The following is an 18346-nucleotide window of genomic DNA, read 5'->3' as shown; positions in this document are numbered from 1 at the left end:
GGTAGTACTTATATCCAAAAGCAATAAAAAAAATTTACGAATAAAAGTCTTTATTTTTTAACTTATTTATTTTCTTAAATTTATTTATTGATATCGATGAATGAGCCAATGTATTATATATGGCCATCTTGAGTGTGATCATAAATTGTTATTTGTGTCTCATTTTATCAAGGAACAGGTTGTAAGGATGAAATAATGAAAAATAAACATGAATAAAATGTTGCGAAATAATTCTATAATAATAAATATTATATATGTTTTTAAATATAAGTATTTACATTTCCTAACAACTGATCAATTATTGATGTACAATATTTATTGGAGAAAGTTTTCCTAAATCATATTTTTTTTATTATTACTGATAATCTCTTAAGCACTTTACGGCTTTATGGCCTAATCCTAATAAAAAAAATCAAAATTTTTATTGTTGTTTAATTTCAAAATTTCAATTGAACTAAATGATAGGAAAGTGTGTTCATAAGACATCACATAACGAACATAACGACAATATACGAACCTGGTTTATACACAACTTGACGACTTTTTTGTTAGTTTGTCCTTCAATATTCTTTTTTTGCTCGTCGATATGTCTCCCCAGCTGAAATTGCACTTTCTACTTTTTGCAATGACACAGCAGACCAGCACTGTCAATTTGTTTTTCTTTTGTACAACCTCAACATCACTTTGTTTTTAATTAATAAACCTTACCGCATCAAAACACTGAATATCAGAACAAGTGTCTCTCGGAAAAAAGATAGAAATCGCCTGCTGCTATGCTTGTTTCATCGTATTTCGCTTTATCTGATTGACCCATACAGCCCCCCCCCCCTCAACCAATATTTCTTAAATAGTGTATAATATATTTTCCACCGTCTAACCTCAAAATAGCACCTTCACCGCTTGATTTTGGGTTCTCAGGCGGAAAAATAGTATACGAAACTCGTTCCTCGCCTTCGGCTCGTGCCGTAAAACTCACAGTTCGTAAATCGAAGCCTTTGCAAACTCGTACGTGATATAATATTTATAAAACATTGTATTAAAGTGTAACAGTTGCTTCATTGATATCAAATTTTATGAATTAGAAAAAAATCTTTTTTAATACTTGTATTCCTTGTATTCCTCTTTGAAGTTAGTGACGATTACTTTTTTTTTGTACTTTATAATTAAAAATAGTATTTTTTTGCAGCGTTGAATGAAAAAATCTCAAAGGCTTATTAACGACTTATGATAATATGCAATAGAAAAAAAACCAATACTATTAGTAGTGTGACTTTAAATAATGATAAAGATCCATTTGATTCAGTGACTCATACAACCCCAGGTTCCCCTAGTATTCGCTCCATGCACAACCGGCAAACATTGGAACTTTAAATTGGGTGTCGAAGTTATAATTTTTGCCGGTTGTGATAAAAAAACAGTAATAACTGTTATAAATTAAAATAAAAACTTGTAGGAGTTATAGGTTATAATATCTATGATGTGTTATCAATTAGGCATCAAATTTTCAAGTCACAAAAAAAAGATTTCTATAAATTATTATTAGTTGTTAGTTATAGAAATTTCTTGTCTATATTTGAAAACTAAATTAAACGGAACTTATGATTTAATTCAACTTTGACAAAGAAAAAAAAAAAAATTTATTAAAAAGATGAATACAACTACAGTCTCCAGTAGCTGTTCATGTGCATGTACAAAATGTAAAAAACTTTGGATCACAGCATAGCAAATTTCGTTATACTGTGATAATTATATAGTTTACAATGTGCTATAAATGTGTTAAAACTGTCGTAGGATAGTCAACATCTCTTGTAACCAAATTGTATTAATTATTATTACTTTTTTTCAATTTAATTTCTTTCCAACAGTTAACTTCTCTAAGTTTTAGGGAAACTTGTGAAATAAATAGACTTTAAAACAAGTTATAACATTACAGCTAACAAAAGCATTATAAAAATATTTCAAAAATCTGTGACAATTAAGGAGCGGACTACTATTATCCCCTCTCAATAGTAACTTTTTTTTTATTAAAAGTTGTCATAAACTTATTCTACACTAGGATCTAACTAAATTATTTGTAATCAAGTGTATACACTTATCATACAAACCAGCTCAGTTATGATCGTGTAAATTTAATTCTCATCAACAATACAGGTGTGCTAAAAGGTTAATTATTTTTTGTCATCCATTATATTATAATGCAGTTCATATGACACAAAGCTCAATGCACAGCCAACCAATCAACTTTTATAAAATCACTTCCTTTTTCGCCGATCATGATGGCTGGTCCAAGGGTATTTCCCCTGGGAGTAAACGGTAAAATAGATGCGTCAATCACTCTCAATCCGGATATTCCATGAACACGCAATCTTGCATCCACAACCGAAGTTGGATCACTTACTTGTCCCATCTTGCAAGTGCCTGTAGAGTGCCACCCAGGGGTGGTAAATCGCTTAGCAAAACACTTGTAAAACTCATCCGAGTCATAATCGTACTTTTCACAACCAGGAGCTGGTATTGGTACGCGTTTGTATCCTGCTTTTTTAAAGGTTGACGTCTCGAGTACTTTATTAACTGTTCTGACTCCTTCAATTAATACTTTGAGATCATGTGGATCCTTTAGGTAATTACCGTATATTAACGGATGACTCCAGATAGGATTGGTCTTATTTAGTCTTAAAGATCCACTGCTTTTGGGAGTTAGCAGGCAAACGGAAAATTTAATTCTATTGTAATATGGCACAAAATTTGGTGTCTTAAAATCCGTTTTTCCGTGGTAATACTTGGGAAACATTACTTGTACATCTGGTCCATCAATTTCTTTCGCCAATCGAGTCCGAATAAACAAATGAACATCAAACAATCTTGAATTTGCCATTACCCCCTCGTGAGTACTCAGCCAGTAGCTCATATCATTTTGAATTAAATCAAAAGTTAACGGCCCAGTGTAACCATTTGGAAATTCAACCACGACAGGATCAGTGTAAACATGATCATGAAGGTAAGATCCTACTGGTAGTTCTTTTATTACTGCGATACCAGCTTCTTTCAGCTCCGCCGCAGGACCTATCCCAGAGAGCATCAGCAGCTTTGGCGATTCTATGGTACCACCCGAAACTATTACTTCCTTCGAAGCAAAAATTTTGTGTATCCTTCGAGAATTTCCAGTCACATACTCTACACCGATGGCTCTCTTTTCCCGTTTATCGATGATAATCTTAGTCACTCGTGTCATCAGCTTGATGACTAAGTTGGATCTTCTTCCACGGATAGGTCTGATAAAAGCACCATTAGCACTTTGACGGGCTCCGTTTATGCGAGTCAATTGGAGTCTCGATAACCCAAGCTGATCACCAGAATTATAGTCCGTTTCTGTGAAGTTTAGTTCTTTAAGGGCTTCAAAAATCGTGTCGCCCACATTTTCCTTGCGTAGACCCCCAACTGTTAGATACCCGCCAGTTGAGTGAGCATCCGGATATTTTTCTAAAATCTGATAAAATACAAATCTTTTAATATTGGCTGATAATCATTGCATTCTGTGTTGCCTACAAAAAACTTTTTAATAAGTACATAATACAGCACATTACTTACTTCAGGATACCTTAGGTCTTCTGATTTTTTAAAGTGAGGCAAGACATCTTTCCAGCCCCAGCCTGGATTTCCGTGACTGGCAATTGTATCGTAGTCAAACTTATTCCCTCGTACATACATCATTCCATTAATAACACTCGAACCTCCTAAAGCTTTTCCACGAATCGTAAAACATCTTCTGTTATTGCTAGCTTCACATGCATTGTCCTCAGGTTGAGTGTAGTAAGAGTAGCTGATACTACTTGGATATAGAATCTGTTCTTGTGCTGGTAAATCTGCTATTATTGGTTCCTCATCACCTGCTTCTAGTACCAAAATCTAGACCAGTTTAAAATATTTAAGTTTTATACTGACATAAATATTTTTTATGAGTTAAATACCTTCCAATTTTTGATTTCGCTCAAACGATTTGCAACAACGCAACCAGCACTTCCAGCTCCGACGATAATAAAATCGTATTCTGAATCTATTTTTACATCGCGATTGACAAAATTACTATCGTATGAGTAGCCAAGATAATTGGTTAGAAAAGCTAAAAATTGTAATGCTGCCAAACTGCACGAGTTTGGTGCGCATATATTCTCATTTTGAGCGATGGACCACATCATTTTCACGTATACTTTGTAATTAACAGTCGTTCTGTATATTTATGGACGTGATGCTTTGTATTATAATTTCTTGTTATTGGAGTCATAATTTTTTAAGTGTGTCAAGTGTACTCAATAAATTTCATTGTCAACAAAATGAATTTTTCCTCAAGTTCAATGTCGTTTATTCAAATTGTAAAATTAAACAATACTACGTAAACCAATTTTTCAAATCGGATATTTGTAGTTTATTTAATATATGACTTTTTAAAAAGAGGTTATTTAACTAAAATTTGATGCAATATAGTTAAGTGCACAGTTATAAAATATTGAGCAAACGTGCAATCGGTTTTTTAATTACGTTAATAAGGACATGTAACATTGTTATGTCTGCTGCTTCTTCAAAACGCAATTTTTATTAAATTAATTTAAAATTTTAGTAACAAAAAAAAAATGTTTTCAAATACTCCCGTACTGACGTATTTTGTATGAATAATTACCACTAGTTAAAAGCATATTTCCGATGAAAATGTCTCGTTTATTTTTCACGATTAACTAAGTTTTTACAGGAAAAAAATTTCATTCATTTAAATAATGTTTATAACAGTACCTTGTTTTGGTATTAAATTTATAGACTTTATTAGTTATATTTTATTTAAGTTTCACAAATGATAAATAATAATATCATAAGTATAATAGCAATATAAGAACAAGTAGAGTCTCTAAAAGTGGTACAGGATGTCTATTAATTATCTTTGGATGAAAGGTCATTTGGTTTTGGATAAACAATTTACTGAAACCATTTCCGAATTACGTTATTATTCACAAACTTTGTTTTGTGTACTAAAGAGAACGTTTCTTTAATTTTTTTATCATTGAGGGTGCATCAAGGTTTCCAAGTTCGTAATGTTTAATTGAACAATATTTTTGGCAGACGAAATTTCCGATTATTCACAATTTCACCGCAGATAAGGAAATGTAACAGCATATACGCTCCGATTTTTTTTTTAATGCTACACTTAAAATCTACGTTTATTTCAGTTACTCAGAATAATACAAAATAAAATTTTATTGTTTAAAGAAATTGATTACTGTTACAATTTTTATACCTAAGAGGTTTGTTGTTAAATGCCAATCATTTTTTTGTCAATACTACCCGTAAATCTTTTTTATGTATACTAGACTTACAAGCAATATTTATTACTTTAAAATAGTTATTCTACACTATTGCATTTTTATAACAAAATTCAACTCACTTTTTCTTAATCATTTTTTAAAGAAGCCGTTCATACGAAATTGCAGGTAACTTTCTTATCAACTGAAAACTAACTGCGTATCCAATAGAAATAAAGATGTGCATGTACCGGACAGACACGTTTACGATTACAATGACAAGAAAATCACGTTTATCAGATGAATTTCCATCACGTTTTGAACATACTTTATATCTCCGATCACAGAAGTTCCATAATTTTAACAGGTTGTTTGATGTTTTATTTATTAAAAAATTTATATAATCTTCCGAAGTGTCTAAAAGCTTTTATTCATCATTAAAAAAACTTTTATTAAAGTTATACTTCAATCGGAGCGTTATGCGCGGGGGTAAATCAACGATTTCAGATTTTGACCTTGAGGAAAAGTGTGACGGAAGTGGATTCTCCCCTTCGCCCCACCCCTCGTGAGGTACTTCCGGTTTCCTCTACATCCCATGACGCCACATAACATCACCACTCCACATATTTTGAATTTTATAAATTTTAATTCTTTTTCTTTTAATCAATTTAAAAAAAAAAAAAAACGATTTCCAAAGATTTTCAAACCTTCGACTTCCTGCACACTATTCGAGGCCCTTACCCACTCTGCTATGAGCATGCCCAACATGAGATATTTGGCTACTTTATTTTATCGTACAGTTCGTTGCTTATTTTTAATGTAAATTTTTATTTACCATGTGATAATTCATTTGGTTTAATTATACATTAAATAAATAGATAATTTACTTAATTAATTATACTTTTTAGGTACACGTTTCAAAAATTTCGAAATTAGTATATATTAGTAGAGCCGCTTTCATACGTATAAACAAACATTTATTTACATATTACTAATTGGTTTCTTTAAAAAAAAATAATTATTGTTTACACTATTTTTCATATTTTTTCAAAATTTTAAAAAATTAAAAAAACATTTTTTTGTACTGTACAAATACAATAATTAATTGTTATTGTGTTTTATTCTTTTACAATTTTTTTCATTCGTGATTTAAATGCTTTTTTAACTTAAGGACGTTCTTCACATAGGTACTGGCGGAAACGTTCAGAGAAATGAGAAGAACGCTAATGTGTGCAGTAAAGCTAGCAATTGGTTTTCTTATGTGGATGTACTCACATACATGCTTTTACGCACACTTCATCCCCTCTTTCTAAATTCATTTGAAAACCAACTAGTGGGTCTATTTAAAAATTCGAAAGGTTTATCTAAAAGTAATTTTTTGTACCAAAAAATTGGGAAATTCCTACAAACCATATAAATGCCATTTAACGTTATTTTTTCATAAGTTTAAATTTTAAATATCGAGTTTTTTAAATATAACGTATATAAAATAATAGCACAGTCAAACGAGCTGCAATTTTTGTGGGTATTTCTTATGCTATTTCATTATACGTTTGCCATTTGAATAATATCTGTCAAAAAAACCTATGTGTGATGAATGTCGTGAAGGGACGTTCACTGACATGTAATACTACCCTACTGAAGAAAGCTATACTACGGGATGGTTTTTCTTAATTTTCTGTATAAAATTACATTTTGAGTATTAAATATGGACGAAGAATAAGTGTGGGATCGTATGTGATATATGTGAGCGTGACATTATAGATGTAATTGGTAGTAGGAAGTTGTTCTGAAATCACCAGAAGATTCAATGAAAGTGCACAGTCTTGTACTGGCCAGCCTATATACTATTTTTATTGTATTGTGCCGTAATATATGGCTTACAATCGTTAACTCATTAAATATTAATTAAAATCATACCCAATCAACGTAGGTATAATAATTCCCACGGTGATTGCACCATCTTCCAACACAATATTGTTTCGTAGAAGGTATTTTTATACTCATGATTATATTGATTGCCATATAATTTTATAGAAGTATAACTTCATACTTGGGTACCCAAGCACCCACTGTCCACTGGTTTTATTTATCATTATTATTTTTTTAAATACTTTTAGATCATATGAATAAGATAAGACTGACTGTAACGATACATCAAACGTATGGGTAGCCCTTATCTTATAAACTATGTATGTATGTATGGGCACGTTGAAACAAGAATATTTACAAAATTCGTCATAAGTCACTGTAGGTATGGTTATTAACACATAATAATGATTAATACATTTTTTACAGAACTCAATTTTATTAATGCTAAGAGCAAACCGTTACATAGATCTATAAAATGTATTATTTTTAATCTTTGAGGACAAATGGTAATGTAAAACACATAGTATTTCCACTGCAACGTTTTGTCCACTGGTGTGCCGATCTCTTCAGTCTTAATTAAAACAAATAGATTTATGATGACGAGTTTTAAATATAATTTGATATCTCAGTTCATCGCTTCTACTACTTATTAGTTAAATAAAGCTACAAATGACTACGCTCATGATTTCCAAAGTTGGCAATCAATGTATTCATTAGCAACATTTATCGTGATTTACTGACTTGAAAAAAAATTTTGTGAACCGTTCTTACCTTGTGCCACATAACCAGGACAAGGATTTCTAATCTGTTAAGTAAGTTTATAAGTTAATAAGTTGAAGAATTATTTAGGATCAACGACTTTAAGTAAAACAAAGAACTCGTCGATTCGACTCGTCTATTCGTTCTACAAACAAATAATGGTAGTTTTCCTACGAGTTTGAAAAGTCTCTATTTGCGAACCGAGAGGTTTGCGGCCCGAGCCGAAGGCGAGGGACGTAACGAGGTTCGTAAAGGAGACTTTTCGAACGAGTTCCGGAAAACTGCTTTTTCGCCCTAGGAAGTACCAGCCTCCCAAAACCACCCGAGGGCGGAAAATTTAATTTAAATAACTAATTTAAATTGGTTAACTTAATATTGTGGTATCAGATTTCATCGAGTGATATATGTAAAGTATTAACAAGACAAACAGCTTACTGACGACCGACCTACCATACTTTATATTTTGTGTGACGTCGTTAATGTGCCGCACTTTTAAATTTTGCTTGACACATAGTGCATTTATTATTTATTAATCACATATAACATGATGTTTCATTTTTTTATGATGATAAAATTTTGTTAGAAATATTTAATTTACAAATTAATGTTAAACCATAACGCGAGCCATAATGACAAACATTTTTAATAACAAAATATAGTACCAGTTTCATTACTAGGAATACATTTTATAAAGTAATATTTAAGTATCTAAATAATTATTTTATATTACGTATGTGGCAAGTAACTAGGTAAGAGGCAGGCAGGCTCTTCTGATTATAAAAATTAATTTTATATTATATTACAGGGAAAAGTAGAGTACTCTCTCTCTCTCTCTCTCTCTCTCTCTCTGTGGTTCGTTAGGGCCCTTTAACATGGTTCATAGTCATGAGCCATATTAATAGGGAGAAACTTTCACGGTTTCTATTATTCAATGACTAGGTAAAACTTAAATTTATACATGCGTTTTTATCATGTCATGAAAATACTTGTAATAAATTTAAATTTCACATAGTTGTACAATAATATTAATAAAAAAATGAAATAGCACACCGAGAACTTAATGCGAACTAATAAAATAAAAATTTCCATCAAAAACAACGAATACACCTAGTAATAAAAAAATAAGAAACTAACAAACTACTTATAATGATTATTAATTTTTTCTATTTTATTCTATTAAAAAGACCATCCATTTGCCTCCTGGGTAGGGTTAAATAGATATAAAAAAATTTTAATCATTACTTTTAGTATGTTTTATTAGTATTCTAAGTATATTTCTTATAAATCATGTACAGTTTTTATATGTACGAGCTATACGTTGTAAATGATAAATAAAGTCTAGTTTTTCCATGATTTAAAGATGGAAATATTAAAAGCAATCTAAATTAATGTATGATTTTAAAGAAAGGTTGGGCGGGATATAGCCTTCGCTCTCTCCGATGAATGAAGTAAAAAATTGGTGTGAAAATGTGGCGGGCCTGTGAGGGGATGGTAGGGGGTAATTGGGGGACAAAAAATTGTAGGGGGGTCGGTGGGGGATTTTGCAACAATTTTGTTAGGTTAAAATAATTTATCTAATTTTTCCTTATTTTTTGTGGGAGGGGGGGGCTAGTGGGGAGTATTTGTGGAGTGCCTTACAAAAATAACTATATTATATATGTAAAGAAATCTACAAAACATATCCCGTTTCTGTCACCAATTTCTAAATAAAACTTATGGAGGCACACCCTTGAACCTTGAAACACCACATAACCTTATAATTGTATAATAGACACAACCTTAACATAGTAACTCGCGAATTCGTACCAGTGAAAAAAGGTTGAGTCTTTGAATAAACATAACTTCCACTCAGAAAAAAAGTCCTGTACTTATTTATACAGTTAAATTTTTTCCAAAGCGGGTTTTGAAATCTCAACCAAAAAGATCTAAAGGCAGGCATGCTACCTACAAAGCTATCAAGAGGCTACTTTGGTTAATGTAGTTGTGATACATAAATTAATTTATTATTTTGGTTGGTATAACTTACATTATGGTATTAATTTACTGCTTAATTCAATTTTTTTAATTAAAATTAAATTATTATTTTTAAGTAATAAACCATAACAACTTATTTGAACAAAAGTTTCAAGAGAAGAACGTAATCAACAAAGGTGTTTTATGATGTATGATTTCGTGTACACACGCTCGCAGTCGCACGATCCTTTACTGTTGGTCACAACAGCGTTTTTCATCCTACACGAGACTGCTCGTGACAAAGATGATAAGAGGGTTGCTTTAACGTCAAACACCGAAAGTTGACGGTCTGTAGTCTCTTCTTATTAGTTTCCATTCATCACATCATCACTAAAGTGAGTCGAAAAGTCGAAGCTTTCAAGGAGTCGAGAAGTTATGTTCCCTCTAAAGTGTTACAACCGAGATAGGTGTCAAACTTCAGATTACTTGGAGTATACGTCAAAAATCGAAGTAAACTGGTAACCACGTAGAATTTTTATACTCGCGTACTCAAAGCATGACCTAATTAGTCCCGGTTAACCCGAGCACTGACGTGTTGTAACAGGTACATAACAGTATTATAGAAAAATCTGAATTAAGTACATAGTCTTCCAGATAGTCATCTCGATTGCGGTAGTAAAATTGTCAGGTTACTATGTCAGACATTTTTTCACGTGTAAGCTGACTTTTTTTGATGCAGTCAAGATCACTGCCCCTCATTTCGCTATACGTACTTTTGGAACTTTTTTCTTACCATTCTTTCTCTAACCCGTTTAGTTTCTCTTAAATAACTCCGGCTAGTAAAAGATTTTTTACATTTGTTTACCTTTATTATGCTTATCCACTAAAAAACAGATGGACAAGGGCTTGTTAAATAATTAGACAAAAACCAGTGCTAGTTAATAGATATTTATTTTTTATGTGAGACTTTAAGAACTTTTTCCAATTCTTAAAAACTGTTAGTGTGTAAATAACAAAGATCTTGCGTAATTGTCTTCAATCAGTTGTAATTACAAAACATAAATCGGCTCAGCAGTCTGATTTTGATCTTCAGAAAACCGTGATTCAATTAGAGATTTACTATCATGTTACCTGTTATTCACATTGATTAAAAAGCCTCCTTTATCTCACAAGTAAATGACAGTCACATCTAAACTTGATCACGATCTATTATCTTAGAATTCTCAATTCACTGCCAACCAATCATCTTTTATAAGATTACCTCCTTTCTCACCGATCATTATAACCGGTGCATAGGTATTTCCCCTGGGAGTAAACGGTAAAATAGATGCGTCAATCACTCTCAATCCAGATATTCCATGAACACGCAATCTTGCATCCACAACCGAAGTCGGATCACTTACTTGTCCCATCTTGCAAGTGCCTGTAGAGTGCCACCCAGGGGTGGTAAATCGCTTAGCAAAACACTTGTAAAACTCATCCGAGTCATAATCGTACTTTTCACAACCAGGAGCTGGTATTGGTACGCGTTTGTATCCTGCTTTTTTAAAGGTTGACGTCTCGAGTACTTTATTAACTGTTCTGACTCCTTCAATTAAAACTTTGAGATCATGTGGATCCTTAAGGTAATTACCGTATATTAACGGATGACTCCAGATAGGATTGGTCTTATTTAGCCTCAAAGATCCACTACTTTTAGGAATTACTAGGAAAATTGAAATTTTAAATCTATTATAGTATGGCACATGAAACAGTGTCTTGAAATCTGTTTTTCCTTCGTAGTACTTCAGAAACATAACCTGTACATCTGGTCCATCAATTTCTTTCGCCAATCGAGTCCGAATAAACAAATGAATATCTGATAATCTCGAACTTGCCATTACTCCCTCATGAGTACTTAGCCAGTAGCTAATATCATTTTGAATTAAATCAAACGTTAATGGCCCAGTGTAACCATTTGGGAATTCAACCATGATAGGATCAGTGTAAACATGATCATGAAGGTAAGATCCCACTGGTAGTTCTTTTATTACTGCGATACCAGCTTCTTTCAGCTCCGCCGCAGGACCTATCCCAGAGAGCATCAGCAGCTTTGGCGATTCTATGGTGCCACCCGAAACTATTACTTCCTTCGAAGCAAAAATTTTGTGTATCCTTCGAGAATTTCCAGTCACATACTCTACACCGATGGCTCTCTTTTCCTGTTTATCGATGATAATCTTAGTCACTCGTGTCATCAGCTTGATAACTAATTTGGATCTTCTTCCACGGATAGGTCTGATAAAAGCACCATTAGCACTTTGACGGGCTCCGTTTATGCGAGTCAATTGGAGTCTCGACAACCCAAGCTGATCACCAGAATTGTAGTCCGTTTCTGTGTAGTTTAGTTCTTTAAGGGCCTCAAAAATCGTGTCGCCCACATTTTCCTTGCGTAGACCCCCAACTGTTAGATACCCGCCAGTTGAGTGAGCATCCGGATATTTTTCTAAAATCTGATAAAATACAAATCTTCTAATATTGGCTGATATTCATTACAATCTGTGTAGCCTACAAAAAACTTTTTAATAAGTACGTAATACAGCACATTACTTACTTCAGGATACCTGAGGTCTTCTGATTTTTTAAAGTGAGGCAAGACATCTTTCCAGCCCCAGCCTGGATTTCCGTGACTAGCAATTGTATCGTAATCAAACTTATTCCCTCGTACATACATCATTCCATTAATAACACTCGAACCTCCTAAAGCTTTTCCACGAATCGTTAAACATCTTCTGTTATTGCTAGCTTCACATGCGTTGTCCTCAGGTTGAGTGTAGTAAGAGTAGCTGATACTACTTGGATATAGAATCTGTTCTTGTGCTGGTAAATCTGCTATTGTTGGTTCCTCGTCACCTGCTTCTAGTACCAAAATCTAGAATAATTTTAATTATTTAAGTTTTAGATTGACATAAGTATTTTTTATGAATTAAATACCTTCCAATTTTTGATTTCGCTCAATCGATTTGCAACAACGCAACCAGCACTTCCAGCTCCGACGATAATAAAATCGTATTCTGAATCTATTTTTACATCGCGATTGACAAAATTACTATCGTATGAGTAGCCAAGATAATTGGTTAGAAAAGCTAAAAATTGTAATGCTGCCAAACTGCACGAGTTTGGTGCGCATATGTTCTCATTTTGAGCGATGGACCACACCATTGTAACGAATACTTTGTAATTAACAGTCGTTTTGTATATTTATTGACGTGATGCTTTATATTATAATTTTTTATTATTGAAATCATAATTTTTCAAGTGTGTTAAGTGTACTGAATAAATTCCATTGTCAACAAAAAGAACTTTTCCTTAAGTTTGAGTGTTGTGAATGTCAAATTATAAAACAAAAAAATATCACATAAACCTATTTTGTTAATTAGTTATTTATAGTTCAATTTATTTATTATTCTCTAAAAAAACGTGATGTAACGTGTAATCACTTTTTTAAACACTGTAAGGATAATCATTTAGTGTAAAAATGCTTATAATTCTCTTATAGGATTCTAACATTAGTAAGTTACTGGGGAATTTTCCGGAATCAGTACATAGGTTTAGTTTTAAGCTATTCAAAATCAAAAGATGTATTTCATAAGTAATTTTTATCTATGAAGTCAATAAAAGTGTTTAAAAATGAACCATGTGGAATTCGCTTCGTCACGAAGCCTTCGTGCAGCAATTTAAAACAAAGCCACCTGCAGGGAAAAAGTTGTCAATGCTAACTAACAAGAATACACAGAATTTTATGGACAATGATGTGTTACAAGCGTTTGTTTCAACAGTAATGTATATTTGACAACTGACGTAATTTTGTTGGGTTTTAAGTATAGTTTTAAGCCGAATAATACCTATTTAATAGTACCTTAATAAAAAAAAATTTTTTTCTCCTTTTATGGTTGTATTTTGTTAGTAAGTATTGCGATTCTTCTCAAATATCAATTTATTTTGTGAAGTACTTTTAAACCATCACATTAAAATATGATATTTATTATGCTCACTTATACATTATAACCATTTCAGAATAGAAATTAACTTTTTTTTCATGAAATTAAAAAAAAAAAAGTATTATTTGCTATTAATATACTACTTAAGACTGAAAAAACTTGTTCTCGTTGTTAAATATTTATTATTGTTGAAATAAACACTTGTAATCTATCATTGTCCATCTGATGCTGTGTATTCTTGTTAGTTAGCATCGATATATTTTCCCCTGCAGGTGGTGTTGTTTCAAATTGCTGCACGAAGCGAATGAGCTTGATTTTAATGGTTATCTTGTACACCTACTTTCGTAAGGTAATTTCTTAAACTGTTTTATATAACATAATTTTAACTGTTAAAAATAACATTACCTTTTTTTTTTTCCAACTTGCATTCGATTTACTGTGTAGATTTGTAATTTTTGCTACAATTTCTCCATCATTTTTATCATTTTTTTCTCTCAGTATACGATTTTACTAAGTTTTCACAGGAAAAGACGTACGCTTATTCAAATAATATTCATACCAAGACGTTGTTTTGGTGTTGAAATATTTCATTAGTTATGTTTTATTTGAATTATACAAATATTAAATACTAATGACATAAAATTAACAACAAAATAAAAATAAGTAGAATCTAAAAAGTACTACAAGATATCTATTAATTATTTTTGGACGCATATTAATTATCTTTGGATTTTTTTATCATTAAGGATGCAACGAGGTTTCCAAGTTCGTAATGTTTTATTTAACAATATCCTTGGCAGACAAAATTTTTGATTACTTGCAATTTTGTTTCAATTAGATAAGAGAATGAGTCAATACAGGTTCTGAGTTTTCATTTTTCACAGCAACACTTGAAATCTAATTTTATTCTAGTCACGCAAATAATGTTCAATAAAGTATTGTTCTTTAAAAAAATTGGCTGCTTTTAATATCGTTTTGCCTAAGAGTATTATTGACAAATATAAATTATTTTAAAAATGTGTGTAAATAAAAAAAGTAATGTACCTATAAATTTTTATTATCACTTTATGCACTAGTTATAATACCAACTTAATTAGGCTTTTAATAATACTGAGGTACAACGACATGGTGCATGAAAATTTCAGGATGGGTAACTTATTAGGTCACCTCTGAAAAATTAATTTTGTGAAATTAATTTTTAAGTGAATTAATTTTAATGATAAAAGCATCCAGTATATTACATCCTTACTGATTCTTACTGATTGAATGTCTTGAATCAAACTAAGTAAATTATATATTTGGTGTAAAAATACTCTAGGGTATTTGTTTCGTTGGAATGAGTTTTATACAGATGTTAATTATTTATTGACCAGATGTTGTTTTATACAATCTGTAGTTTTCAACATTTATTATTATTTAATTCGGATGTAGATGACTTAATTTTCAATCAATAGTGCTGACAAATAATACAGTCTAAGGTTTATTTCTATCCATCATTTTGATCATAGATAATTAATTTTATAACTAAAAGTTTAAATACATGTACAAAGGTGCAAAAAAATTTTATATACATGTTAGAGTATTAGGTTAATCCATATTGTATGTTTGAGATTGAAATAAATTTTTAATAATTAACAATGCAGAGATCCCAGAGTATTAACTTTCCTTGGATTAATTACTCGAAGTATAGAAAATTTATTTTTTCATTAAAAGAGCATGCACTCGAGAGTTTTGGGTTACTTGTTTGTATTAGATGCTATGAATTAAGATAACTTTAACAATCAAAAGTCTGTTAAATTATTAAATATTAAAAATTAAATAAACAATTAGTATTGTAACATTGATCTAATTAATTACAAAGTTTTTGACGTAAGTGTTTTAAAATTATAAAATTATTCAAAACATTCAAAAAAGCCAAAACCTTGTTAATACTGAAAAAATTATGAATCAATATTATAAAATATTTTGAACTAGGGCTTAGATTTAATAGATAAATTTGAAAATATATTTACAATAGTATTATTTTTAGATGAATCAATACAAATAAATATTTATTCAATAATCTATTATCGTATTAATCACAATTCATAAGCAGATCAGCTCATAAACGCCTTACTTTAATTTGCCATAGCTCATTTCCTAATGTATTAAAAAAAAATTAGATTCTATCTCTTGCGATTATTCATTTGTTTATTTATTTTTGTTTTTATACATTGTTAGCTGAAAATAACTAAAAATTTCACCAAATACTTATTTTTTGCTACAAATGAGCTTAACTTTTTTGAGATAACTGCACGTTAGTTAAAAAAAATCTTTTTTCATAACAAATAATTTCAAAAACTGAGCATCAAAAATTATTGGTTTAATGATTCTGAATTTAATACTAATTTTTCAAATCAGTTAAAAGAGAGCTATTTTTAATGAAAAAAAATTGAATCGTCGACAGAATTTTCACTTATTTTAAAATTTCGACTATTTAAATATTGTAAATTCTTTACAAGAATACTTATTCATCATCTAATATTTATAGCTGATAATTAATCATTCAAATAATAAAGAAAAAATTGTGTTTTCAAGAATTCTGGCTGCATTTGCAGTCGAATTTCGAAAACCACCACTTCTACGGGCACAACGTATTTCTTAATTTTACGTCAAGCGTGCATTAACTGCTTTTTATGCTACTTAGCATGACTAATAATTTTTTTCATAAGCAGTATAAGTCATCACTTTTATAGCGCATCGACAAAAAAGTATTCTAAATAGTCTTTTTAATTTATCTTATAGATGTATCTAAAACATATTAACAAACCTATTAACGATATCTTTCGAGTCGTAGCCCGTAAAAGTGTGCAGCTTTTGAAAACTGATGTTTTAAACTTAAGTAAATCGTGCGTATTGAAACATAAGGTGTCAACTGCTACTTAGTGTATATATTAATAGATTATAGAGCCAGACAAAATTTTTTTAGCGGTAAGTGCATTGAATTTTAATCTACTTGTTACAAACTACGAGGTAAACTGTTATTTTGAAATAAAAAAATTTCATGAACAGTGTAGTTATTTAAAAAGTTAATATTTGGCTGTCAAAACTATTCAACTATTCATCATAGCTATTCAAAGCTACATGAAAATTTGATGTCATGGGTTTTTACTAATCTTTGATTTAGTAATTTAATTCAAAATATAAATATATTGCATGTATTTCGCTTATAAGTTATTTAGACTTTTCTTTCTTTTTTGGAAAGTTGAATTGTCGATTTCTGTGAAAACATAAGTCTATTATTGTTGAATTCAATTACTTATAAATATAGTAACGACAAAAAATGAGTCTTTAGCTTGTTATTTTACATGTGTGTTCTCATGATATTTTTAAAATAATCACAGTTCATGTAATTTTACAATAAAACGTTGCACAAAAAACGTAAAATATTTCTTCAAAGTAGGTTAAAGATGATATAAGTCTATATTCATGACTACAACTCATGATGAAGCTATTTATGTTCTGATTCTAACTTTATAAACGGAAATCTGACGTTTTTTACTAATTGTCTATGTCTTCGAATTACAGTAACGTTTCAGTTATTTCCTACCACAATAATTTAACAACTGAAACTTGAACGAGTGCTTGCCTTAAAAAATTGGAAGTGTAAGTCATCATGAAAATAAATAGTGATAAAAATTCAAGCTCGAAAGATGCCAATAACAAGAACAATAAAAAAGATAGGCTCCGTATTATGTATCGATGCAGTGATTGTGGAGCAAAGTATGGAAATGTAGTTGAATTTCAAAAACACAGAGATACTCACCTGTTTAAGATGCCCTATCCAGTAAGAAAAAAAAAAAAAAAAATTGTAGCTAGTTAGCAACACAATAATTCTGTTAAACACGTTACTTATGATAATACCTCTATTTCGTAAGTTTACCTTTAAATCAGGAATAATAAATTTTTATTTTTAATTGCACGATTAAATATTTTAAGATAATGGTGATTATATTTTTCTAATTTGTCTACTTTAATCCTGTGTGAATTCTTCCTATCTATTCTTGCAACATTACCAAATCATCCCAACTTTTTGTCACAAAAAACTTAGGGTAAAAAATTTTTTTCTCAAGTTGCTTGTTAATAAGCTGCAATAAAACGTATGTTAGTTGAATAATCTTTAAACAACGTTACCTTTTTTTTTATATGGTAATACCTAAACATTTAAACTTTAGATATATGTGTAAATGTTGACCATACTTTTTTTAACTATTCATACAGGTCTGGTCTTAGAAATTCATTAATATACATATTTGCAATATATGAGGCTCTTTTACATTCAAGCTTGAATCAGATGGCGTCAGGGTCAGGGTATGTCGTGGCTGTCATGGCCGTCTCACTCACACAACATTACTTTTCAGTATTGTATGTATACAGGAAATTAAAGTGTAGTGGTAAAGCGCAATATTTGAAATTTTGAAATGAATAAGGAAGACAAGAAAGAATATTATGACA

At 30.7% G+C, this 18346-nt stretch overlaps 1 protein-coding gene and 1 pseudogene across 1 annotated transcript; both read right to left on the bottom strand.

The window, feature by feature from the left end:
* Positions 1 to 2218: 2218 nt before the first annotated feature.
* On the bottom strand, positions 2219 to 4196 carry LOC149373887 (glucose dehydrogenase [FAD, quinone]-like). Its single transcript, XM_089595438.1, has 3 exons — positions 3969 to 4196; positions 3589 to 3906; positions 2219 to 3487 (listed from the first exon to the last, which is right to left on the bottom strand). The coding sequence occupies exons 1-3, from the start codon at positions 4194 to 4196 to the stop codon at positions 2219 to 2221; spliced, it is 1815 nt and encodes a 604-aa protein (XP_089451564.1).
* Positions 4197 to 11095: 6899 nt separating this feature from the next.
* LOC106645434 (glucose dehydrogenase [FAD, quinone] pseudogene) lies at positions 11096 to 13073 on the bottom strand (annotated as a pseudogene).
* Between the last annotated feature and the right edge of the window lie 5273 nt (positions 13074 to 18346).

This window comes from Copidosoma floridanum, unplaced genomic scaffold (genome assembly GCF_036245765.1).
Source record: "Copidosoma floridanum isolate Cflo_tuat_1 unplaced genomic scaffold, Cflo_Japanese_pri ptg000025l, whole genome shotgun sequence".
Taxonomy (NCBI): Eukaryota; Metazoa; Arthropoda; class Insecta; order Hymenoptera; family Encyrtidae; genus Copidosoma; species Copidosoma floridanum.
The sequence above is the reverse complement of the archived record's forward strand: the minus strand, read 5'-3'. Positions and strand labels throughout refer to the sequence as shown.